Raw genomic sequence first — 27,731 nt, 5'->3', positions numbered from 1 at the left:
GTTATTGTTTGCTACTTTAAGTGCTTGAAATGGATGATGTCTTACTTAATTCAGGAAGTACTTGGGATAAATCTGTTGCAAAATTAATATAGTTAAAGCACATGCATGGTGTTGTGTTAGTGCTTTTGTTCCTGCCTCTGTGGTACAAGAATGAAGAGTGAATTTACATTTAGATTTTAAGAATGTCTTACATTTTCAATGGGGTGTGTTTGTGTTTCAGCTGCAGTCGTTCTTTACAGATAGGCTGGATCCTTCAGCGGCTCTCCAAGCTGCTGAACTCATGAAGCAGGTCATCAGTGAGGTTCTAACAGCTGCTGTTTTAACCACAGCCGACTCCAGCTCTCCACCGAGGTCTCTCTCATATACATACACATCATGTCAGACATTTCAACACTATAATATAGGGATACATCAAGTGGTGTTAATGTATGTGTTTTTCTCCTCCTAGGTGTTCACTGTGTTTTCAGTTGATGACCTTCACATTGCATTACAATGCTTCTGTGTGTCCTGTAGTGGTTAAGGTATGAATGCAAACCTGCTTCTACTCGGTACACTCTTAATAAATGTCACATGAGTCATAATTGTATCATTGTTCATATAGTAGCAGCTAATTGTAGCTATATACATTAATATAACAGCAAATTGTAGTTATATACGTTCATATAGCAGCTAATTGTAGTTATATGCAATCAGGTCCGTAAGTATTTGGACAGTGACACAATTTTCATCATTTTGCCTCTGTAGACCACCACAATGGATCTAAAATGAAGCAATCAAGATGTGATTGAAGTGTAGACTTTCAGCTTTAATTCAAGGGGTTGAACAAAAATATTGATAATGAGTCTTTATTGATCACATATACATATGCACAGTGAAATTCTTGTCTTCGCATACCCCAGATTGTTAGGAAGTTGGGGTCAGAGTGCAGGGTCAGCCATGATACAGTGCTGCTGGAGCAGAGAGGGTTAAGGGCCTTGCTCAAGGGCCCAACAGTGGCAGCTTGGTAGCACTGGGGCTTGAACCACCGACCTTCTGCTCAGTAACCCAGAGCCTTAACCGCCAAGCCACCACTTCGCCACCAAGCCACCACTGCCCCACCAAGCTCCTGCCATTTTCACAGGCTCAAAAGTAAGTGGACAAGACTGATAAGTAGTTTCATGGCCAGGTGTGGTCTGTTTCCTTGTTATTTCATTATATTCAGGATATTCAAATCAGGAGTTGATTCCAAGCATTGCATTTGCATTTGGTAGCTCTTTGTGGGAATTCTCAATATACGGCCCAAAGAGATTTCGATGCAAGTGAAGAAGGCCAATATTAGGCTGAAAAAACAAAAAAAACCTATTAGAGAAAAACTTTAGGAGTGGCCAAATCGATAGTTTGGTACATTCTTAAAAAGAAGGAATGCACTGGCTAGCTCAGCAACACCAAAATGCCTGGAAAGACCAGGGAAGATGCAAGTGGATGAATGCAGAATTCTTTCCTTGTTGACTAAAAAAAACCTCTTCACAATAAAAAGTCAGGAACATTCTGGAGGAGGTAGGTGCATCATTGTCAAAGTCTACAACCTTCATGCATGTAAATACAGATGGTTTACCTCAAGAGGCAAACCACTGGTAACACTCAAGAACAGAAAGGCCAGATTAGACTTTGCTGGGAAAAAAAACAAACCCTGAACAGTTCTGATGCAAGACTAACTTGTACCAGAATGATGGGAAGAGTAGAGTATGGAGAAGGAAGGCAGGGCTAAGGATCCAAATCATACCACATGATCTGTCAAACATGGTGGAGGAAGTGTTATGGCATGGGCATGTATGGCTGCCAATGGAACTGGGTCACTGATGTTTACTGATGATGTGACTCCTGATGGAAGTAGCAGGATGAATTCTGAAGTGTTTAGAGCTATACGTTCTGCTCAGATTCAGTCAAATGCTGCGAAGCTGATAGGACGGTGCTTCACAGTACAGATGGATAATGACCCAAAACATACCATGAAAGCAACCCAAGAGCTTCTTAAAGCAAAGAAATGGAAGGTTCTTAAATGGCTGAGTCAGTCACGTGACCTCAACCCAACTGAGAATGCTTTTTACTTACTGAAGACAAAACTGAAGGCAGAAAGACCCACAAACAAGCAGCAACCGAAATCGGCTGCAGTAAAAGCCAGGCAAAGCATCTCAAGGGAGGTAGCTAAGCGTTTGGTGATGTCCATGGATTCCAAATTTCAGGCAGTTATTGACTGCTAAGGATTTGCATCCAAGTATTAAAAATAATCCTAATATTTATGATTGTTAGTTTGTCCAATCACTTTTGAACTGTGAAATTGGAGGGACTCTTTAAAAAATGGCTGTAATTCCTCCACGGTTAATGCAATATTTTTGTTAAACCCCTTGAATTACAGGCTGAAAGTCTGCACGTCAGTCACATCTTGATTGCTTCATTTCAAATCCACTGTGGTAGTGTATAGAGGCAAAATTGCGATAATTGTGGCACTCTCCACATACTTACGGACCTGACTATAAAGTAAACACCACACAGTTGAGGGTTTTTTAATGCATATAACACTGATATAATAATAAATAAATAAAAACCTTATATATATACATACATTTCTAGACTTGTTGAAAAGCTTCACTGCATTCATCATCCATTTACAACTGCTACCATCAATGCTGATGTCTAGATGGCAGCAAAAGCTCACATTCATTCTCTACAGCTGCTCAACTCATTTCCTCCATTCTTCCTCTCAGGTGCAGACTGACTTGAACTTTGACGGTATAAAAGATCCAGACTTTGATGGGCAGATCACCAAAGAGTACATTTTAGAAGATATGCTGAAGCTCCTCTTCCCAGCATGTGGCAGTGAGGACGGATCTCTTCCAAGTCCTCAGGGTACAGCAGAAATCAAGGTAGAGTGTGACTGATAGTAAAGTCTCAGCTTGTTATTCAGTTCATTCTAAAGCACATTATTCAGCAACTACAATGAAACTAATAGACATAATATTATATCTTATAGTATATTATTAGATTTATATAGTGATAAAAGTAAGTATGGACCCACTAATGTTTAAGATGTCTCTTTGTTTTGATATTCCTTACCATTTAATGCCATGAACTGATGGAGTGTATATTTTTTTTATTTTCATACTTTTTTTTTTTATATAAAAAAAACTATGAAAAAATGAGACTATATAAAATATATATATTTTAATTACTGGATACCTGCAGTATTAGTATTAAATTAGAGTTTAAATTAGAGCCTAGTTTCCTGAAAAGCATACCATGTTACTATATTAGCTGGCTGAGAGAGTGTTTACAGTAATGCTCGCCCTACCATTTTATGTTAAAAAAAATTACTATTTTTATTTAATAAATATAAATATATTTACAAGCGAGCACATGGGACTGTATCTCATCATCAAGAAAACAAAGGTAATGACAACAGCAAGAAACGGTACAGTTCACATAAACATCGACAATGAAGAAATCGAATCAGTTCAAGATATCATCTTCCTCGGATCCAAGATCCAAGACCGCAGTGGCGAATCAGGGCCAGAAATCAGACGAAGAATCGCACTTGGCCGCAGCGCAATGCAAGGAATGACAAAAATCTGGAAAAGTAAAGATATTAGCATTGCAACAAAGATCTGAATGATTAATGCAATCGTCTTTCCAATCTGCACATACGCATGTGAAAGCTGGACACTCAAGAAGGCAGATAGAAGGAGAATTGACGCTTTTGAACTGTGGTGTTGGAGGCGTATGCTGCGCATACCATGGACGGAGATGGTCACAAACAAGTCGATTCTAGAGCGTATCAAACCGAAAATATCGCTAGAGGGAAAAATCACCAAGCAGCGGCTCTCATACTTTGGTCATGTCAACCGAGCTAATTCCCTGGAAACAACGATAATGTCCGGCATAGTCAGTGGGTCGAGAAGAAGAGGGCGTCAAAAAACCCGCTGGTTGGACACAATCAAAGCCGACACGAATATGCACATGAAAGAACTAAATAAAGCAGCCCAAGATAGGAAAGCGTGGAGAATGATGATCAATAAAGTGACCGAAAGTCGGCTTCGATCGAACAGCGAACAGATAACTCATCATCATTTATAAATATTTCATTTTTGCTTTTCATTTGTTCTAATAATTTCTTTGTAAAAATGGGGTTTGGTTGTACGTAGTGATTTTAACTCACACAACATAAATTAGCCCCACAGAAGCCGTGAGCAGGTACAGATTTATTCCTCACTTATATGACTAAAAATATTTCCTATTATTTGAACTGTAATTACTGAATAATATAAGAGTAACTGAAATATTTTTTTAGAGTTTGTACAGTTCACATTTAATGTACTATGGTTAAAAGTATTTGTCACCCTTTAATTGATCAGAAAATAGCTTTAAAACTGTAAAAACTGTGTATATGTGACAACTTGTCTTTATTTCTGTTTACAGTACAGTGGCTGCGAGCAGGCAAACGGTTTGTGCTTGACGGCGGATAAAATGCAGTTCCTGCTTCACTTTCATCAGCAGCTCAAGAGATCTGGCAGCTTTCATCTGGTACGTGATCATCACTGAAACAATAAATAAAAGAGTAAAAGTTACATATTAAGTAAGGTTATATATATATTACGCTGTGCCAAATTCAGTATGTGATCCTGATAGTTACTATTGCTTCATTAGCTGTTGTTGATATTAGTGTTGGTATTAAGGTTAGGTGTGTGTGTGTGTGTGTGTGTGTGTGTGTGTGTGTGTGTGTGTGTGTGTGTGTGTGCACCTTGGCAGCTCTACCCCAGATCATCTCATTTGTCCAATCTCCAGCACAATATTGTTCAAAGATTTCCTACAGCAGAGGATTATGCGAGGGCAGCAGGTCTCTCAGCCTTGCTCCAACAACTCAGCTCGTCCTACACACAGAGGTAACACACACACACACACACTATTTTTTAGCTTTTGATAAAATTTAATGTACTTTTGTTATTTGTTGTCTCTAGACACTTATTCTAAGGCAGTTTTTGTAACCGTTTGTTGTGTTAAATATGCTCTATAAAGAAAATTTGACTTGACATGACATGATTCGCACACACCCATTCGTACACTACGGACACTTTGGACATGCCAATCAGCCTAACCTGCAAACTCCACGCAAACACAGGGGAGCGGCGTGAATCGAACCCCCAACCACTAAGCCACCGTGTGCCCTCTCCTTGCACTTTTTATTTTTTTTCACTGGTTATCCATTTTTCTTTGTTAAATATCAACATGTTTCCTAACCCATTTATTATTATCTTTAGACTATTTGAGTATAGAAACGATACCATATTATAAGAAGAAAGTTAATATAATGTTCGCCTTGCAGCTGGCCCTGTTGTCAGACCTGCTGTTATACAAAATGAATCAAAACTTTCTGACCAGTCAGCAGCAGTGCTGTTGAATATACAGTATGTGAAGGATAACACTTTTGACCACACAATAATCAAAATCATAAATAATTCTTAATCTCAACACTGGTATTCCAGCACACTCTTTCATTTGTCTTGTTTTCCACATTTTCAGACATAAAGTGAATGAAAAGAAATTTCTGAAAGGTTCCACTCCTGTTGCCATGCACGTATAAACCAATCTCATGTGCACAGGCCATTGGAAGCTGATTCCACAGCGAGCTCCATGTGTTAGTTTGAGAGAAACAATGGATGGAGTTTGGTACGATAAACCGCTAAGTGCTGCTCTCAGATTCGTAATGGGCAGGAAAAGCTCCATACTGCCAGACCGGACCAAAGCGATTACAGAACTGGCTCTGCTTCTGCTCCCATAGGGCATGTTGTTAAACGTGACTGAAGGAGAGATTTTCCCATTTATGTTAAGTGACGGAATGAATTTGGGCTGGATGGAGAACAACACCATTACACAACAATGCAGCATCCCTGAAGAACTGTGAAACAAATCCTGAACAGGTTATAATCACATCTGGACCTTTTTAGCCCAACAAATTTGAACACAAAGCAAGGCCACTTTACTGACCACTTTAGTGTGTGTGTTTTTAATAGTAAAATGCGACGGAAGCAATAAAACCACTAAATTTATCGTAACTGGAATATTTAGTTGTGCTTTTATGGTCAGTTTTATGAGAATAATATGGAAAGTTAATACAGAGGCTCCATTGACATTTTTCTCACAGCAGTGATGATCCAGACAGGCCTGAGAAGTGGGATTCCCAGCCATCAGAATCAGGTAATTACTTCACACATTCATGTAGTAACACTTATGTTGGTTACTGTTTCGTGTAACTGATCGTTTTGCTCCATAGGGAGGTGTGTGGAGCCCCATCTCCGTCAGCTATATACCGATCCTCCTCTGGTTCTAACTCCGCTCTTTAACCCCTGGGTGAAGGAGTACCGCGCTGAGGTACCGTTCGACGTGGTCACTATCCGGATCAGGCCGGAACCCGTGAGCGCAAAGTGCCACGTTCACCTGGACGAACATCGCGGCCCCAGGTATGACTAAATCCTGCCATATTATTTACCTGTGCTTCCCATATACACACAAATAGCCAGCTGAGTCATTCCTTACGTGCAGAGCCTTTGGACCTCAAGACGTTTAAAAAACATGATAATGCATTGTTATAAGCCCATAACCTGAATACATTTTATATATTATATGTATGTATTTATGCAGTTATAACAGGGCATTATCATTTCTATAATTTTACACAGGGATTTGTGGATTAAATAATGCATTAAAAATGTACAGTTGAAGTTTTGAAGTTTTCAGATTCCTTCCATTGTTCTGACACAGGAAAATCTTCAGGAAAGAGGGCTTTGTAACTGATCTCTAACATTACAAGCTAACATTACAAGCTGCAGAGAAAAGAGGTTGTTATAGTGTAAATGATAACAGGAGCTTTTTCATGGACTTAAGAATAAAAAAAAAACAACAACAAATGAATAAAAAGTATGATGTACCGTTCTTCAGTTAATAAAATGAAAAGAACTGATTGCCAATTGTTGTGGTATAAGAGGAATAAAACACTTCAGGGTGTGTTGTTATATGAAAATAATCAACTTCAGGATCAGACTGAATCACACCACCTTGTCATTGATTGTTTTCCTGTGAGAACACATGCTGTCATGTTTTATCATGTACATGTTCTATTCTTTAAAAGAATAATACAGATAGTAACATTTACATGTTACGCCTAGGCCTAACATGGTGGAACATAATAGAGTGTAAATCCAGAGGCAAGTTAGCTCTGATATCCCCAAAACGAGTCACTCTGGGTGAAAATGAGTCACTCTGGGTGAATAATTGTTACTGAAATTGTAATAACTTGTTATAATGTAATTATTGTATTTAAAAAGTTTTCCTATGTGGTTGGTACCCTTAAAAGAACAGCTGCCGAATAATCGTTATTTATATTTTGCTGAATATTTTTTGTTTTTGTGGAGATAGCGCTATTGATTAGTGCAAACCAGAAAGGAAACACGCTCATGTATTAAAATAGTTAGGAAAATCTATTCATCAATAGAACAATGAGTGAGCAGGGTTCCAGCTCTCCTGGGATAATCCCGTTCTCTCCTCTGACGTGTCTGTTCACAGTCCCATTGCCCTTTGACTGATTTATTAGATTATTTTCTGGGTCTGCTTTCCCATGAAGATTTTTTCGGGCTAGAGACAGCTAGGCCAGACTGAATGGGATGTACAGAAATTCAATTGAAGCAGCTGAGTAACCCGACTCTAAATACAGAAATATGTATGTGTGTGTGTGTATATATACATATATACACATGTATGTATAATGATATATGATATAAGATGATACAGAAAGTTTAAAAACAAAAGTTGTAATATATGAACGTTCTATCAGTACAAAGTGAACATATATATAATATATAATATAATATAATATAATATATAATATTATATATATATATATATATATATATATATATATATATATATATATATATATATAATAGTTATTGCACATAGTAATGTAATAATACTCTTGCACTTCTTGAATGAGGTAAAGTGATTATGGATAAATGTTTATTAACTGCCCTGACAACTGCACTTAAACTTTCATTATAAGTGTGTTTCGAGCCATGATGTGGTACAGGAAGACCAGGTTGTCAAAAAAAAAGGAATATTCCTGTCAATTACCTGAACTCCTTTTAATAAAGGCAGTATGTGCTGGACTCTGTAATTGTGTCTTTATTTGAATGTGGATATTAGTTTGACGTTTGAGCTGACCCTGCTTTTTAATCTACTATAATCTTCCTTGTCCTGGCACAGAGGAAATAATCTTTTGTGTGTGTGTGTGTGTGAGAGAGAGAGAGAGAGAGAGAGAGATTAGTCACGGTCAGTTTCTCAGAACTTATTTGTTATTTTTTTTCCTCAGAACGGCGAACTACCCGCTCGGCCTGGGCAACAGCCGCATCAACATTCTGCTGATGGACGAGTCAGGGGAGGAGCCTGTCGTCATGACGATATACACTCTGCACATATTCCGGGAGAGCCGGCCCAGCCTGCCGATGTTTGACGAGTATGTGATGTGCGGCTTCATACAGGTACAAAGTCTCACACACACATTCATTTTTCCCAGCAGAAACTACAAAGACGCTTTTATCATAGAGACTAACTGTTAGCGGGATTTCTTAGGGTTTCTTACGATGATGCATTTTAGCGGCATTTATCCGAGTTAACCACTCTGAACCATTCCCAGGACTTGTCTGTGGGTCCAGAGTAACAGTCGTTAGTCTCATAGCTGTATCCTTTTCCTATTAGTTGCACTGTAATTACTAAATTATTCATAGGAGTTTATACCAGAAACTGAGATTTAAGTGAATTCTATTATCTAAGGCTGAATTTTAACATTCACCTTACTTTACACATTGCTTTGGCCACTCAGCAACTTGATGTTCAGTCTCTGCTTGGTGTATGAAATGGGAAAGGAATCGTCTTTGACAGTATTGAAAATGTTTGAAAATCTTCTTTTGTACACTCACTCCTTTTTTTGTCCAAAGCCCCAGTGCTTTCTTCCTCTTTCATCCGAGCCGTGGTTGTGGCTGTTCAGGTTTCAGCGCAAGCTGATAGGCCTGATCGAGGTCTCAGGGTAGGATAGGGTGGATCAGAGTGTGTGTCTGTTACAGTCCTCCACAGCGTGTAACCGTGTCTGACAGCGTGGCAGTGTGTAATGACAGATCAGTCACATTAGATCGGGTCTAAAGTAAATTTGGCAGGAAAACAGAGAGAGAGAGAGAGATGAGAGGGGAGAAGGGAAATAACTGAGCAGCGTTGTTTAAATAGTGTCAAACAAATCTGCCTGATTAATCCATGTTTTATCTCTGGATGTCTTAAAGACTTGCAGCATATGAAGCTGAATAAATTGAGTCATGATTTGATTTACTTTTTAATTATAATAATATCAATCTAGTAAGACTGCTGTTCACAATTATGCTAGCCCTGAACTTCAAGTTGTGAAAGAATAAAGCTGAACGTGCTTAGTTTACTTTATTACTGTATTTTCACTTACTTTAACTCATCATTTCAAGGTATTATGTCATTATCTTCTTATTTTGACACATTATCTCATTATTTCGACTTAATCACTCAAAGTTGTTTTTTTGTAAATATCCAACTACTTTGATAAATCTCATTATTTCAACTTAATAATTCAAAGTTTTTGTAAATATCACATGATTTTGTGTTGCTGTCTCATTATTTAAACATATTATCTTGTTATTTTGACTTAATACACTTTACACTTTACAAACCTAAAACTAAGAACAATTTATTCAACGTTAGCTTATAGTTTTTATTCCATATTCCATGTTTCCTATAAAGTAAGTAAACAAGATATTGCTTTAGTGGACACGTGTCTAATGATAGATACACACATACTGTATCTGTAATTTAGCGAATATATTCAGGTATGTTCAAGATTTTGACTCCTAAAACTTACATAGAAGGAATTCGGTACTGGTCATTTTTACAATTTGAATTCGACATACAGTTCTGTACAAAAGGCACCCATGTTTTAGTACAAACTTTGTTATAGATTTTCATTTGATGACTTCTACATTATCAACACAGTACAAAAATTTTTTAGATTTCCAAAAATTAGTTTTCTAGCACAAAATTATTAGATTATAATATTACAGAAAAAAAATGTTTGTATGCCAGTGAAGAAAGCAGCATTAAAATCACAATGATGTCTGCTAGGTTTTGCTGCAAAAATAAGAAGCGAGTGTGACAGTCAAAGTCTCCAGAAGAACCGTGACTGCTTCTGCAAGACGCTCAATAAAACTTACAGCTCATTTCCTTATAAAACTGCACTAACTCTACCTGAGATGATTAATTTGTTTTTAAAGCAAAGGGTCATCAGATCAAATATTGACTTCGTTTAATTTATTAGCATTTACTGCTCTTTATAATATTTTTTTATATGTACCTTGTGTGCACCGTACTGCACATAATATCTTGAAATATTGAGTTCCTAAGATGAAATAATGAGATATTAAGTCAAAATAAGGACAATCAGTATTTTTTTACAACTTCTGTACAAAATCAGCTAAACAGTGTAACACAGCACAAAATCATACCTTCTACGAAGCCGATCTTTATAAGTGCATTTGTAATCCTTAGTCATTTAGTAAAAAAGCTTAGTAAGCACTCCTAATAATACAGAATAAAGCTCCAGTAACACACTATAAGCAATTCTTGATGATTAATAAACATTTTCATAGTTCCACGTGTCACACTGAACTTGCCCGTCTTTATAAAGCATGGACATTTCTAATATAATCACTGACTTCTTTCAGTGTTTGATATTCAAATTTATTTTCCATCATTAATAAGTTGTACAGTTTTTTTTTTTAAAAGAACTTAAAGAGCCTACAGACAATAATTATAAAATCATTTTTAAACTATTTGTATTATTGTTAAACCTTGTGTAGTACACAAATTCCTGCTCACTATTTAGTAATAGATTGCACAAAAAAAAAAAAAAAAAAAAACACACGACGCTTAGTGGTCAGCACGTTCGCCTCACACCTAGAGGGTCCGGGGTTCGATTCCCGCCGGGGCCCTGTGTGTGCATGTTCTCCCCGTGCTGCGGGGGTTTCCTCCGGGTACTCCGGTTTCCTCCCCCAGTCCAAAGACATGCATGGTAGGCTGGTTGGCATGTCCAAAGTGCCTGTAGTGTATGAATGTGTGTGTGAGTGTGTATGTGATTGTGCCCTGCGATTGACTGGCACCCTGTCCAGGGTGTACCCCGCCTTGTGCCCGATGCTCCCTGGGATAGGCTCCAGGTTCCCCCGCGACCCTGAAGAAGGAGTAAGCGGTAGAAGATGGATGGATGGATGGAATTATAGTACAGAAGTTTTATTAGTAGTTTTATTAGTAAATTGTGACTTTTTTATTAGATAAGGTTATATCTGCCATTGAATTTTGACCCACATTGAACCTCAGAATACTAAGGTTACTAGAAGTTTACGAATAATTACGGTTATAAAACCGTCATTTTGCTTTGCAAAAAATAAAAAAAAGAACGGGAAAAAGAGTTACCAGGAGAAACACTTAGCTATGAAACATTAAGAACATCAGAATGTGGATAAATTGAAACAATGGGAGTTGAAGTCTCCTGGATTGTAGTTTTACACTTGGACAAGCAGTTGCATTTTTCACTTCACTACTTGATCTTTCTCTCACTTTATATGCCTCACTTTATCTCTCTCTCTCTCTCTCTCTCTCTCACTCACTCTCTCCCTCCCTATAGCTTTGCTGGAATCGTAGTGCTGTTCTGCATTTGGCAGCTCTTCAGGCAATAAGTCCCTATTTAGAGGCACGCATTCCTCCAGTGTGGATACGACTACAGTGAACCTTGTTTGTGTCCTCACTTAGACACTCCTGGAGTGTTACAATTAAGGATGTGAGAGTGGAAAATGCAGGACAGCTGATCTTGAAGCCCCTTTAAACTTGTACTGGATATTCTATACAGTCTCTTTTTTTAATCCTCCTGAACCTCTTGTGTCTAGCAACATGGGACACCGGGCAGAGAATCGGCTCTTTTACACACACTGACTTCTTTATCATGCTGTGTAGTTGTTTTACAGTATGTGATGATGCATATGTAAGACATAAAGCTTTTTCTTAGCATGGGTCAATAGTGTAGTCAGTGTCAGTAACAGTTTATTTTCTGAGGTTAGCCTGATTGTCATTCATTACTGAAGACAAACTGTGAAATGAAGAATAATGCTTCATTTTCATCTGATCTAAAATACACCAGACGTGAATAGTACACTCTTGTGGAAAGATTTGTGGAAACTAAGCATCTTAACATTCTCATAACTGGTATTATGTTTCATTTATCAGCAGGGGTATGTAGACTAATTTGGCTCTAGATTGCTTTATAGAAAGAATTATTTGTTTACAGTTTTCATTTAATGTTGTCACATGTCCACCAAACAGTACTGCTATAGAGGATATTTGTTGCTATCCAGGAATAGTGCTAAGCAGGTAAGGTTGTTGTTTTTTTTTTGGTAGTGCGGGGATTGAACTAACAAAACGATTGCTAGCTCAAAATCATAAGCAATCAAACCTACAGAGCACAAAGCCATTACCTAGCACGAGCAGCCCTACACCAAACACTAAAACTGTTGGTTAGATGAAAGACCATGGAATATGAATGGAAATGGCTAATTAAAAAGTAGGGATTTACTCATCGGTGTGTAACCCAACATCAGGCTCACAGCAGGAGGCCTTGCAGCTGGCAGATGGAAGAGTTAGTTTCAGTGAGCAGCAGTCTGAACATTTAGAAAGAAAGCTCAGTAGGACAAGGAAACAAACTTAAGAGAAAAAAGACAACCAAAACAAGGACCAAGGTCAGATCATATCTTCAGTAGCTTCCTTGCTGCTTGAAGATAAGCTTCCCAGTCAACACCATTGGCGTGGAGTTCTACTTGCTTCAATTTGATTGAAAACCAATTTTTGTTAAATGAATCAAATCAATTCTGTCAACAGAGTACGTCTTTGGTGGTGCTGTGGGTAGTGTTGCATCTTCACAGTTCTGGGGTTCGATCCTGAGCTCGAGTTATTGTCTGTGTGGAGTTTTGTTTGCATGTTCTCCCTGCATGGGTTTCCCGGTTCCCAAATATCTCCAAAAAACATGCAGGTAGGCAAATTGGCTGCACTAAATTGACTGTATACTTGAATGAGTGCAGGGGTATATGTGTGCGATAGATAGTGTCTGATCTGGGGTGAATTCTCCTGCTTTGCACCTACTTTTCCTAGGATAGACTCCAGATCCACTGCAACACTGACTAAGACTAGAGCGGTTACCGAAGATTAAGGATTGAGTACATCTCTGGGTCTTCTCATTCTACATCTTTGTCTTGTCCTGACTCTTTCTTTGAACTGAATCCGCTGTCACACTCTGACAGACGAAATTGTTTTTCGGAAGAAAACAATCTTCTTTTTTGGACTTTTAACTTTAAACAATTTTGTATATTTTCTCTTACTGATGCACACACACCGGCCAAGATGTGCAAAGGCATGAAGGTCTTTAGGGAATACAAGACACGAAGATGAATACTTTCCTCCTGTACTGTGTTAGAGTATTGTTCTGATTGCCCCTCATTCATATTGTTTGTTTACAGCTGTGCTACAGTCATCCTTTCACCACTATCCAAACACACACATACACACACTTTTTTTTTATTTGTGGATGCCAGATATTGATCTTTTTAGCAGTACATAAATATTAAAACAGGACTCGAACCTTGGTAAAATATTAGTGCACACTGAACACAGGTGCCAAGGTGGCAGAACCGAGGAATTCTTTTGAAGCCAAATCTCGTCGACCTTCTCGTCCTCTCTCAGCTCTCTTACTCCACCTCTCCTCCTCTGATCCCTCTATAAGTCTGCCATCGCAGGCTTCCATCAAAGTCGCACAGCAGGAAACAAACAACCCATAGCCTAAACCTATGGTCCATATGTGATTGGACTAACCAGCATTGTCGTTAGCCTCCAGCAGCTGTGAGAATCTCATTGCCTCATTTAGAAGCTGAAAGCTTTCCCATCTCTGATTCTTTAGAGTGCAGCCAGAACCCACGTATGGTGTAGTCATTAGTCAAACGATCCTCACTTCCCCAACCTCTTCCCTCATCTGTGCAGTCTATAATAAGAGAGGAAACTATTGTGTATCAGCTTGGCACCGTGAAGACCCAGATGAGGTCCTGTTATATCAATAGAACCACGTTGCCAAAACTTATACAACTCATCAAGGCCTCCAAGAAGTAATGGTCCATTAGGATTTGGGATTTTCTCTACATGGCAATTGACATATGCTTGATGTGCAGACAAATGGCTCACTTTTCAAACCTGGTTTGTTTGACCCCAACTGCAAGGACGGAGAGGAGAAGAAGAGAGAGGGACCAGAGTTTCATGTTACCATCAGCAAACTGGAATATTATCCAGACTTCCTCTTGCTCACATGGTTTGATTCCCAATGTATGATGAAGCGCTGATTAGTACATAGGCGAACATGGCAACCACAAAGCAAACACTGCAGTATATCAATGTTCCGTTGCCAAAAATTCCCAAAACAAAATCTCCATGTGATCGTTCTCATTAGTATCTGCAAACACACCAGTGTGTCCAATGAACATTTTAAACATCATCCTGAGACAACCCCTGACACTAACACTGTAGACTCTGTATTCAATTCAATTAGATTCAATTGAATTTTTATTTGTATAGCACTTTTAATAACAGACACTGTTACAAAGCTTTACAGAAATCTGGGTGTAGATTTAGATTCATCGGGCGTGATACAAAATCAGTCCAAAAGTAATATTTATGCAGGAAAATGTTCATGTATTCAGTGTTGGGTTACGCACACGCTTAAGTTGATTTTCTAGGCTCCTCATTCAGATTATGGAAAGTACCTGCATATCGTTCACAGCTCTTTGGTAGAACTGCCTGAGACAGTTTTTTTTCAGGGATAGAATTTAGGGGTTGAAAATGAGGATTGAAGAAGGAAATTTTAGGGTTTTTAATAATAAAAATAAAAAAGACTACTGTGATGATATACATTATGATTGAGAAGATGGCAAGCACTGAAATAGGCCCTTTTCATACTTCCGTGTTCGCGAACCGGAAGTCGTCATAGTTGGGTAAACTATATGGCAGCGACCGTGAAGACCAGTAATAGCCACTTCCGCTGCAGTGTTAAGTTTCGCTCAAATTCTAAAAGAAAACTTCCGGATTTATCTTTCCGTGAATTTCCAAAAGATGCTGAACTTTGTAGGAGGTGGGTTCAAGCAGTACAACGCAAAGAAAGCCATAACTTTGTTATTACACGAAGGAAACACTTTCGTTTGTTTGGATCTGGGTACTGTGAACGTCCAGTAAACTTCCTCTCCAAGTGAACTGAGCTTTTATACGACCTCAGTCCTATGCGGCTCCTCTCTTTTCCTCATTGACCTGAAGCATCGAGCGCTAGGTTTTATTCTCATATTCACCACGTTAGACACTATGCCAAGAAAACCCAAAGGAGCTAGCTTGCGGTTAGCCATTTCAACAAGAATACATTTTATCGCCTTACCTTCGTATTCGTTCTGATAACTCTCGATAAAAGAACTTGTAACCTTTGTCGAGTTTTGTTTTAACAGTTTGGACCAGGCGATCACCGTCTCCAAACGTAAAGGGACTGTGAAAACATACACACCTCGCCGGCGACCATAGTTGCGTTCACCCAACGATGACGACTTCCGCTTCGCGAAGTGTGAAAAGGCTCTATAGACATCTAATTTAGTATAGTTTAGTATATTACCAATATATATTTGCATGAATATTCATGAATATACAAATTTGGTTTAATTGGATTCCACCCTCATTATTTGGCAACTCGATCCACCACATCCTACTTAGTTTGCTGTTTTTCTTTACTATGCTCCAACAATCACTCGTGAGCACAACTTAGTAAATGGGCCGAAGTCCAAAAGTCTAAATTTTGCGTAGCTGAGATACGCCTCTGTTTTATGTAAACATCACTCAGCTCTGTATTCGGCCCGTAATAATAATAGTAATAATAATAATAATAATAATAATAATAATAAACTTTATTTTATAGAGCGCCTTTAAAAGCAGCTTCTCAAAGTGCTGAATGAGCAAAAGACGGTGGCAAGAAAGGATTTCAAAAGGGAACCCATCTGCTTCTGGGTGACGCTGGATAGCAAGTTTATAAATCATTACAGTATACAGGTGTAGAAGAGTAAAGATAAACAGAATGTGCAAATTGTGAATGAGTTTAAAATATATATATATATGATTACAGCAGCAGTTGTTAAGAGCAAACGTTCACCAAAAACACCTGCAGCTTTTTTTTTTCTTTACCCACCAACTTCTCTGTCATCTGGTCTCTTCTCCTATTCTCCTCATATCCTTCTCTTTTCTCCATCCATGGGTCAGTGAGATGCCCAGACTGGGTTCATTTAGATGGGGAGGGGAGAAGTCGGACCACCAGGGGCCCCCCAAAAACACTACGTCCATTCACCCCGGTGTTCTTTGAAGTGTTCTCGTGTGTCTGGGAGCCTGGCTGAGGAAATTGTCAGGCTAATGGAGGAAAGCTTGCTGGGATGTTGGGGGCAATTTGATTTTTTTTTTTAATAAGCTGAACATGCATGGTGTAGTCGGGCAGGCATGCAAACTCTTCTCACCCCCTTAAACACAGTACGCATTCCCAATAATCTTTCATATATCCATATAGGTGTTAATGTGATTAACAAGTCTTCAACTTGCAGAACTAAATGCCCCCCCCCCCCTCCCCAAACTGTTCCACCCCCAGTGCTCTCACCCCTTGTGCAAACACACACAGATGCTCTCCCCGTGTTAATGCCTTTACCCTATGGAGACATTAGTGCATATGGAGTAGAATGTGGAAGCAGCAGGACACAGTGTGTGTGAGTGTAACATATAAACCACCCCTTCTGGTATGCAGAGAACAAACACAGCACCTGCCATGTGCTTTTTTTCAGGCCTTCACGCACCCTCAGGTGTCTTATGATAATTATAAAAAGTACTATGAAACAGTGAAATGGTAAGCTACTGTGTCAATCAACTTATTACATATTGGAGCAAAAAGAATGAGTAATGCTGTATATTAAACTTGCCTTATAACATGCTGATTATTCCTTGGCAATGTGATGATACAATAGCAATATTATATTTTATATAATTATGTGAGGATGCACTTTTCTGAAATATTGTCGATCCTGTCAGTCTTTTTAGAAGAGTTACAAACTCTGATTGGAAACAAGTTTAGATTAGCTGTTTATAAAAATGTCCTCCTTTCTTTTTAGTGGTAAATAATTTAAAGATACTGTAATAGCAGTATGCCCAAATGGTTTGTAATCATATTTTTATGATTATATTTTTATGATTGAGCTCTGAATTCTCAATTCTGATTGGTCAGAAGCTGTTGATTAATTTTCTATAACAGCAGCTCTTATAGTAGTTCTAGGTGTAATTCAAATGAAAGGTTTATATCGATGCACTAATTCGAAAACATTATCGTTTCTATAGTAACAACTTTTATGGTGAACGCTCCACCAAAAAACCCCCAAAAAACACATTTAAAAATGTGTGTAATTGTCGATATGATGACGTTTTCCGTGAGGAGACTTTTACTTAACGTAGTTTTGGAAGGGAAGGATTCTTCAGTGTCAGTGTCAACACTTAATAGTAAGAGTTAAAGCCGCACATGGTTTCTTGGGAACATGAGAAGCGGCGTTTTATTTATTTATTTGTTTGTTTGTTTTTTTGTGACTCCAAGAGAGATAAAAAGAGAGGCTGATTTGTTTCAGAGATGGCCCACGACATTAAACGTTACAAACGGATGTGACATCATGTTCTTTAAGAAATGGGAAAAAAAAAAATGTTGCTGTGGTATTAGAGTAATAAAACACTTTAGAATGAGCAGTTATTGAAAATAATCAACTTCAGAGTTATTTTTTTCATGGTTTATGAACACTGTATAAGGTGAGGTTGTAATTAAGTGTTATAAAGTGTCACCAAGTAATATTTTAACTTTTAGGGAAAAACCCCTCAGAAATATATACAAGCTCAGCATCCAGGTTCCTCACCAAACTGCTGTGTTTCTCCTCACACTGATACGTCGGTGCCACTGTTCCGTTCAGTGTGGCCGCTTTTCAAGATGTCAGCAAACATAATTCATTTCACTGAGTTTTTTTTAAAATGAGGCCAACTTTGTGAGAGCTTCAGACATCGCATCTAATCTTCAACTTCCTCCCGTGTGTGTGTGGTTATAGTGTGTGTGTGTGTGTGTGTGCGCATCAGCATGGTGATGGGGAGTACTCACTCACTTCCTCACGTGATTGGGAGGATTGAAAACCTCTCAGTGAAGTCCTCTTAGTGAAGCTTTGAAGTGCGGCAGCTGGGAATTCCTCTTCAGCCGGTGATGAAAAAGTTTGCTGTGTGCTTCTCATGGGTGCTTAACACCACTGCTAATGCTCCCTCAAAAACATTCCCTCACAAACATTCCTTCTGTTCTCCTCAGTCCAAAGATCCAGGGCCGGAGAACAGGCATCAGTAGTTTCACTGATCTTTTTAGCTGTTCATGTTAAATAGCAAATTTGATGCGGTGTGTCATTTATGCACTGTAAATTATACTCAGCTGGGTTTCCAGCTGGACTTATATAAGGAGAATATTTTCTATTTCTGTGCTAGGAGACGTTGGAGTTGTGTGGCTGAAGTTTGAGCGTGTGAAAGGTTATTTAGATAAATAGAGGAATAAATAGAGGAATTTTGTAATGTTTAGCTTGTGACCCAAATGTGAGAATCCACGTCTGGTTAGGGTTTGTACTAGAACATCATTTATTTAAAGAAGCATCCTAACTACTAAACTGCATTGTTATTTCTTAAATGTCATTTTTTAGAGAGAATGTCCTCATCGCAAATTACATATGAACAGAATTTAAGTGGACCTGAGCCATAGTTTACCTCTTTGTAGAAAACTCTCTGTTTGTAGCTGCTACACTGTTGCACACACCCTGCTAGACCTCTACTGCAGGAATTGTACACATTTACATCAAAGAATGTTTTTATGGATTTTTATTAGTTCAAGTTATAAATATAAAATATGAATATAAAAAAAAAAATTATGGCAGGGGTAGTTGGTAAATTGTTGCAACAATGTGCAATGGTGGAAAGTATCATATAGTCAGAAATAACACAAAATGTATGAGATTACAATTCCAATTACTGCATTTTCCAGACTACATGTTTTCCCCAGACTAAGAGTTGTTGTTTTTTTTGCCACCTAGTAAGCATGTAAAAGTTATATCATCTAGAAAGGAATTACAGTTGTGAAAAGTATGTGGATGGATTTACTCCCTCAAAGTACATACAAAAATCTTTTCAATTTTAATTCTTCCTCTTGAAACATAAAATTTAGAAAATAAGGTGCAACTGCAAAATGTATGAAATTAACAACAGTTTAGTTTTTCTTACTTTGAATGTGAAAAAAATGTAAATTTACTATTAGAGGAACCTAGTGGTTTTTTTTTTTTTTTTTGCACTATGAAGGCCTGTTTCAGTTCATGAATGCACATACCACAGTTCCATTATCACATGTTGTTGCCATATGGCAACAATTAAAAAAATAAATGTTAATTTATTTCAGATAGTGTTGACATTTTTTCCTTTAAGTAGTTTTGCCTAAATATTGAAAAATGAATAATATTTTGAGAGCCCTCTGCTGATCACCTTCACCATGCCGTGTGATTGCAGAAAAGGATGTGCAAACAGCACTTCCTGGTCATCTGACATGGCATTTTTTGGTTATGTCAAAGTTAAAGCCCCCTTTTTCCAGTTACATAGAAAAATAGTAGTTTTGTATTAATGCCTATCAGAAAGTAGGAGATAAATTAAATATTGTCATATATACAGTAACACCACTAGTAAGGGCTAGTTGCTGTAGTTAGCTAGCTAACAGTAAATCAGTAACATCATCAGGTTAGCTGATGACTCTACAGTCTTGCGTACTGTTCTGTGTTGCACCATGGTCCTGAAGAAACAACACAGGCTATATAGTGAAATGAAAATAAAAACTGATTTGACTTGACTGAAATTTTAAAATTTTTTAACCAAAAACTGTTTGTCCTTACATAAATCCTGACCACAGAAATGCATCAATGATTTTATTTGACATTTTTCTATGTTACACACATTCTCTTTCTTTGCCAAAGTCCTGTTATTTACAGCTTTGCTTTCTATTAACGTTAAACAAAACATTTCTTTGCTGATCTTTCTCTGATTACTTTTAACAAATTATGTGTTGGAACGAAGGCATTATTTAACATGCTATTATTTTATTTGCTAAATAAACATTTCTTCACAGGAAATGTATCAAGAACATATCACCCGTTTATGTGGCGTGTTCATCATTCAAGTCCCTTAATATAGAATTCATTACAGAAAATTAATCAACACCTTCTGACCAATCACAATCAAATATGCAACAGTGCTGTGGAGTAAAAAGTAATAATCAGCTGGTTTGCTAGCAGGCATCAATGGACACTACACTCACAGTGTTTTTCCTCGCTTCCGCACCCAAATCAGCTCCAGATCTGGGTAATTAGATGATCACTGGCTTGAGGGAAAACGTTACACTGTGGCATGCTCTGGCTTTTCAAGACTGGAATTTCTCGCCTCGTTTTCTTAAATGTGTGTCTTTCCTGTTAAAACTGTTGTGCATTTTGAACACGCATGAACCTAAAATTTCTGCTTTCTGGAAATTTTGCAACCTTTTTTCCTTCAGTTTCAGACAGGTGTTGACAGGACAACTTTAGCAACATGATTAATGCGGGTGCAGAAACTGGCATGTGGTCTTAACTCTTCAACTCTCTCGCCCTCTCTCTCTCTCTCACACACACACACTGCTCTCTTAAACACATGACTGCCCCTGCTGTGCATTTCAAATCCCAAATGGAAATGGACAGAGTGCACAGGATGAAAGGGTGAAACACAGGATGGTCAAGCAAAAGAGCAAGAATGAGCACATTGACTGCAACTTGTTCTTGTCCCACTCATACACACACACACACACACAGTATATAGATGGGTGACAAGTTAAAGGGAAGGAAAACAACATTAAGGGTCTTAGTAAGGTGTTGCACCAATACGAGTTCCCAGAACACCTTCAATGAACTTTGGTGTCGATTCTATGTCTCTGAAACTATACTGGATGGATGGACGCCATTTTTCCAAAAGATATTCCCTCGGTTGGCGTTCTGAGGATGCTGACTAACATGTCACTCATGTTGAGTTCTGGTGACTGTGAAGGACATAGTGTATCATTTACATCATTTTCATCCTCATCAATTCATTCATTGAGCTTGTGTGCACTGTGGATAGGGGCGGAGTCACCCTGGAAGTGATTGGAAGTGACTGCACCCATGAGTGTTTCCATGTGTTTTACCACAGGATGAAGGTGAGCAATCAGAAGAACTTTGTACTGATTTGCAAGCACAAGTGGAGTCAGAGCATGCCGGCAAAAATAAATACATGTCCCCTACAGTATAACAGAGCTACCAGATTTTCCTTTACTTTGTCCAGCTGTATATAAACACATGCAGGCTGTTCTCTGTTGTGGCTCTGTGGTCTGTCAGGATGGTGTGTGGAATTGTGAGGGGATTGTGAGCTAAGCCAGTGTGTACATGTGATCTGGGGCTCAGTGCTTGAAGTCTATCGGATCTGTTCTGCGCGTGAGCCGGACTCAGAGTGAGAAAGAGTACGAGAGGGAAAACCATGAAAAAGATTTTTGCCACCCACAGCAGATGTTTGCCTGCACACTCTTAGACGAGAAATTTAGTGCCCTTGAAGGCTTATTTGGGTGCTCTCAGATCTTGATGAAGTATTCTAGGAAGTAAGGAAGACTTTAAGAAGTCTTAACTTTGCACAGTCCCATTGAAGAAACCTATAGAGTGTTCTTTTTTCTATGAAGCCTCGACAAATTGCCTTTTAGTTGTTACTTCGTGCACAATCACTATATATATGCATATATATATATATATATATATATATATATATATATATATATATATATATATATATAGTGTTGTTGTTGTAGCTGTTGTTGGTGGTAGTAGTGTTGTTTGTGGTGGAGTTGTTGGTGGAGTTGTTGTTGGTGTTGTTGCAGCTGTTGTTGGTGGTAGTACTGTTGTTTGTGGTATAGCTGTTGGTGTAGCTGTTGTTGGTGTTGTAGCTGTTGTTGGTGGTAGTAGTGTTGTTTGTGGTGGAGTTGTTGGTGGAGTTGTTGTTGGTGTTGTTGCAGCTGTTGTTGGTGGTAGTAGTGTTGTTTGTGGTGGAGTTGTTGGTGTAGCTGTTGTTGTTGTTGTTGGTGGTGGTGTTGGTGTTGCTGTTGGAGCTTTTGTTGGTGGTGCTGGTGGTGTTGTTACGCTGGGCAACTTTACATTCATTTTCCTCCATGTGAGTAATTTGTTGTGAGCATCTTCTTACATTTCTGTGGCTCTGTGTGTCTGATTGGAAGCTTGTCCTTGCCAGGTCTAGAATTGGAGAACAAGCTGGCAAGCTTTACACATCTGGAATCAGTGTAGAGAGTCAGAGCTGTAGAGCATGATGGAGGAGAAGTGGAACATTTTTTACTACACACATCCTCAAGCTGAAAACAAGATTTCCACTCTGGTGGCTTTGTAAACGCTGGTGGAGTTGCGTGTGTAAATGGAAACAGGTACTGATCTGGCTACTGGATGTGCAGTTTCTCTGTAGTAGAAATACTGTAGATGAGTTATAGAATATTGATGTTCAGGGATTCATTACCAGACCAAAGCCAGAATCTCATTAATATGAACTTTTGGCATTGAATAAAACAACATGAGAGTGTGTGTGTGTGTGTGTGTGTGTGTGTGTGTGTGTGTGTGTGTGTGTGTGCGCGCGCACACAGACACGTGTGTTTGGATATGAAATCAATATGTTAAGCTATTCAGTGGTCTGGCTCTTGTTCAGTCTCCGGTTCGGAACTAATCAGCCCTCCTGTATCAGATGTAGCCAAAATAATTCTGCGTTTTTCCTAATCCTTTCCCTGATAAGTAGAGGATCTAGCAATGTTTAGTTAGACGTGAAATCATTTCTGTTCTGTCAGTTGGTTTTTCACTCTTAGCAAATATTTCAAGGTATAGTAGGACTATCAAATTCAGTTTTGATTTTACTTGAAATATTGAGCATCTGAATTTTAATTTGCGTACTAATAATAACAACAGACTGCCCATTTTGAAAGCCAAGACAATCAAGAGGAGGCCAAATCATAATTTTAGAATAAACTTGTTTCAGTTTTTCATGCAGGAATAATTTCATATAATTAGTCAATAATGGTTTGCACTCTGTGCCCAGTAGAAAAACAGTTCAGATTCAACCACAGAAAAATGCTTACTGTTAGAAACTACTCACTTTTAGGAAACCTACTTTATTATTATTATTTTTTCCAAAATACACATTTAATTGAAAATTTGTGAAAATATTGTATGCCATAAATCGGTGGTTCTCAACCCAGGGAGAAATTGGAAGGGGTGGTGCAAATTGTTTTCAGTAAAAAAACACAGACAGGGCATCATTTGTGTACTCTGTGTATTTTCTTGCTTTTCAAATAGAATGTGCATAAATGATAAACCCCGTGTTCCCTCTCTCTCTGTATTTTCTTTTTGCTGGGGAGAGGCGGAGTTTAGCTGCCTTTTATCTAGCTGTCAGTGCAGACCAGCCAGTTGCCAACTTAGCGACTTTTCAGACCCCTTTAGCGACTTTTTTTGCCAAAAAAAAAAAAAAAAGGTGCCTAACGACAAATTTAGCGAGTTTTTGGACAAACCTTAGCAAGTTTCCAAATGTCGCCAAATGATAATTCATGTTCCATCTGTTCATTATATAGTTTTATAAAAGTTATTTTTAAAAATCATAAAAGTTATGAAAAGTAATTTAAAATAGTAGAAAAACACAAAAGCAAAAAAGCTATCTAAAACAGATTATAGATTAGGTTGGATATAGATAGGGTATAACAAGGGTTAAAATGTTTTGGCCAAAAAGTTTTTGCATGTGACATATACAGTAATTCAATTCCTGAAGGGCCTTGCAGTTGGGTAGTGAGTAAATAATAGGCACATCCGCAGAGAAAACTCAAAATTTCATTACACAAAGTAGCTTCAAGATGATATGCATCAGTGGGTCATTTTCCTCAATACATAAATGACCACGTATAATATTTTTGTCTCATTTGTTTAAATGGGTTCTCTTCATCTACGTTTAGGACTTTTTTTAGGTCATATTTATGCGGATATATAGAAAATTCTAAAGGGTTCACAAACTTTCAAGCGCCACTGCTGTTTCTCTGCTGAGTGTCATGAAGGCCTCAGTGTTTATCTGGTACCCATACTGTCTAATACAAGTCGAAAGAGACATGATGATGAAATTAGCGGATCTCTGAAGTAATCAGGTTGTATAGTACTGACACAGAACAGCCTGCGTGCTGCCGGGATCTGCATGGAGAACGTAAGCTGGAGTGATCTCATTCCTCATCAACACAGCTGTGGTTCAGCAAGGAAACAGGACTCTGTCATTAGTTCTCCAGTCTGTCATTAACTGAGAACTAATGATTTTGTAGAAGATGAAAAAAGCCTGAATGATGTCATCTAAGCTCTTTCACATCAAGGACTGCAGGTGGTTATTGATTGGATCTTGTACAAGTCTGAATCCTCTGAAGTGTGTGTTTTTGGTCTCAGCAGCTTAGTCGCAGAGTGGATCAGCTCTGTACTGTGTGTCCCAGAGACTGTGTAAAAATCTCACAAAGCATTCCAGAGTGACAAATGTTTGCTTTCATGTCCCTCCGCCATGGTACACCAGCGTGTACCCAAACAACCAGTTATAGACATGTTTGTGTGTGTGTGTGTGTGTGTGTGTTTGTAACACAACATGGTTGAATTCTGAAATCTGATTGATCAGAAGGTTGATTAGTTTTCTATAACAGCAGCTCTGCTGATCGTGCCATTGGTTGTAGTTTAAATCATTTATATGAATGTGTTATTGTTTCTACAGTACGTTAGTTCCATGTAATCTAAATATCCTCACAATTGGATTAAAATATTGTTGTTTAACAAATTAAAATGCATAAGTGTTGATATGGCGGGCGCACGGTGGCTTAGTGGTTAGCACGTTCGCCTCACACTGCCAGGGTCGGAGGTTTGATTCCAACCGTGGCTCTGTGTGTGCGGAGTTTGCATGTTCTCCCCATGCTGTGGGGGTTTCCTCCGGGTACTCCGGTTTCCCCTCCCAGTCCAAAGACATGCATGGTAGGCTGATTGGCATGTTCAAAGTGTCCGTAGTATATGAATGGGTGTGTGAATGTGTGTGTGATTGTGTGCCCTGCGATGGACTGGCACCCTGTCCAGGGTGTACCCCGCCTTGTGCCCGATGCTCCCTGGGATAGGCTCCAGGTTCCCCCGTGACCCTGAAAAGGAGTAAGCGATTGAAGATGGATGGATGGATGGAAGTGTTGATATGGTGAGGCTTTCTGAAAGGTAGACCTTTGTTTATCATTCTGGATGGACTGTCCAGTGTCAGAGCTTTGTAATTGTCAGTAAGTTTTCTGCCATGGGAGAGTTTTTTGTGGAAATAATTCTGTAACATAAGCAATAACAGGAACTAACTTGTCTCATGGGTGTTCAACAACATTTAATCATGAATAAATAAAGCGTATGTATAGTTTTTAAATGATAATTGTTATTGTTGACATTGTTTTGGTGTAAAAGGAATTTTATATTATATATATATATATATATATATATATATATATATATATATATATATATATATATACATAACTGATTAGGACATGTGTGAATGCACAGAAGACAGTAAGACATTCTGGTGCATGAAGCTTATGAGTGTCTACTTTTTTTCTTTCCCTGCATGACTTCTGGCTGTATATTATTACATGCCTATAATGTGTTACTTCACTCTATTTGGGATGCAATCAGTTTAGACAGCTAAAATACTGTATGTTACAACCTGCACACATTAATCTGATTATACATGCTTTGATCTGTGCTGAAATTGGACTCTGTGAGCTGATCATACATGAGAGGTCTTAACTATTAACCCCCTCAGATGACCTAGCTTCCATCAGTTTTCGTTTTGACCTGTAAAACAATTGCAAGAAATAGCTGACATTTGTTCTCCCATCCATCTATCCACCCACCCATCCATTCATCCAGTTACTCAGCCATCCATCCATCCATCCATCTATTCATCCAGTCACTCAGCCATCCATCCATCCATCAATCCAGCCACCCATCCATCCAGTCACTCAGCCATCCATCCATCCATCAATCCAGCCATCCATCCATCCAGTCACTCAGACATCCATCCATCCAACAATCCAGCCATCCATCCATCCAGTCACTCAGCCATCTATCTGTCCATCCATCAATACAGCCATCCATCCAGTCACTCAGCCATCCATCCATCCATCCAAGTTTGTCTTTATGTTTAATAACAGTAATGGCAGGTTTGTCACTTCTCATGAACGACTTCTAAAAAAAGTCTTCAAGACACTACACATCAATTCACCATGATTTTCTAAAAACAAAACAGACTTTTGCTATGTTTTTCTATCATCTTTGTTTTACTGACATGGTCTGTGCTAATGGTCTGTACAATGAACATGCAAGTAGGCTTGTATTCCTCCTTTTTGCTGTCTTCCTGTAGTAATCACTCCTCCTCTACCATTTTCCCCTGAGCGCTGCAGTTATGCTGTAATTATGGATGTATCAGTGAACGTGTGTCTACGTTGTTATCTTCTTACTTCCATATGTTTACTTAGAGTTTAGCTGTCAGTGATTTCTTTCAGCATCCTCTAAGTGAAATCCAAGTAGAAGCAATGCTACAGAGACCAGTGCCGCAAAACTTGACCTTAACACTGCTCCCATCTCAGTAGTATGATGATGCCTGGCATCTGTCCAAGCTGATCGTATCCATGTGTGCTTTTATACATGAAGTAATAAAAAAAACAGAGTAAGATAGTTGATAGTGACATGTCTGAAAGAGACAGCATATGGATATCATTTGGTTTTGTCAGTATTGTTCGTATTCTATTATTCCTCTTGTGTCTCAGGATTGATGGATTTCTGAGTCCGTGCCTCTTACTCAGATTCCTCTGTCTCAGTGGGTATTAACAGGGAATGATATCCTAGGGCTGTATGAGTCCACGTACAAATTTTCAAACATGGATTTACACAGAGGGATAGAGAGAATATGTTTGAAATGTAAGGAATGAAACATCACAGTGTGTGCTGTTGTAGAATAATAATCATTGATGGCATGGTGTGATGCGGCCCAACATGAAGCAAAGTTAGCATTACCACCCCAGAGTGCTACATTCCTCTTATACCACACCAATTTGCCAACGTAAAAAACTTTTGTTTCATTAAAGAACGACACAAAAAGGATTGATCATTAGATTAGCTTAATTTTTTTGGTCAAAGTATAGTGATTATACTATATTAAAATTGTTTTGTTAACAATATCTTAAAGTCTTTTCTGACTAATAAAATTCTCTTTGAAATGTAAAAAAACAAACAAAATATGCCTTTTTATGGTCTATTTTTACAGTTTAGCATCATGGATATCTTGGCATCATGCTGAGCAAATGT

At 38.4% G+C, this 27,731-nt stretch overlaps 1 protein-coding gene across 5 annotated transcripts in view; it reads left to right on the top strand.

Annotated features, from left to right (window-relative positions):
* Window positions 1-27,731, top strand: part of cped1 (cadherin-like and PC-esterase domain containing 1) — an 80,931-nt gene that overhangs the window by 31,113 nt on the left and 22,087 nt on the right. For 4 of the 5 annotated variants that reach the window (XR_008388524.1, XR_008388525.1, XR_008388523.1 and 1 more), the window contains exons 7-14: window positions 221-351; window positions 449-521; window positions 2,745-2,903; window positions 4,453-4,557; window positions 4,783-4,916; window positions 6,176-6,228; window positions 6,305-6,491; window positions 8,396-8,564. Coding sequence is in view for 2 of the 5 variants with exons in the window: in XM_053649946.1 (XP_053505921.1) it covers window positions 221-351; window positions 449-521; window positions 2,745-2,903; window positions 4,453-4,557; window positions 4,783-4,916; window positions 6,176-6,228; window positions 6,305-6,491; window positions 8,396-8,564 (1,011 nt within the window). In the remaining 3 variants the exon portion in view is untranslated. The remainder of the gene's footprint in view (window positions 1-220; window positions 352-448; window positions 522-2,744; window positions 2,904-4,452; window positions 4,558-4,782; window positions 4,917-6,175; window positions 6,229-6,304; window positions 6,492-8,395; window positions 8,565-27,731) is intronic. The other variant, XM_053649947.1, reaches the window with a different exon arrangement.

The sequence above is a fragment of the Ictalurus furcatus genome, chromosome 19 (genome assembly GCF_023375685.1).
Source record: "Ictalurus furcatus strain D&B chromosome 19, Billie_1.0, whole genome shotgun sequence".
Taxonomy (NCBI): domain Eukaryota; kingdom Metazoa; phylum Chordata; class Actinopteri; order Siluriformes; family Ictaluridae; genus Ictalurus; species Ictalurus furcatus.
This window is presented reverse-complemented; position numbering and strand designations above follow the sequence as displayed.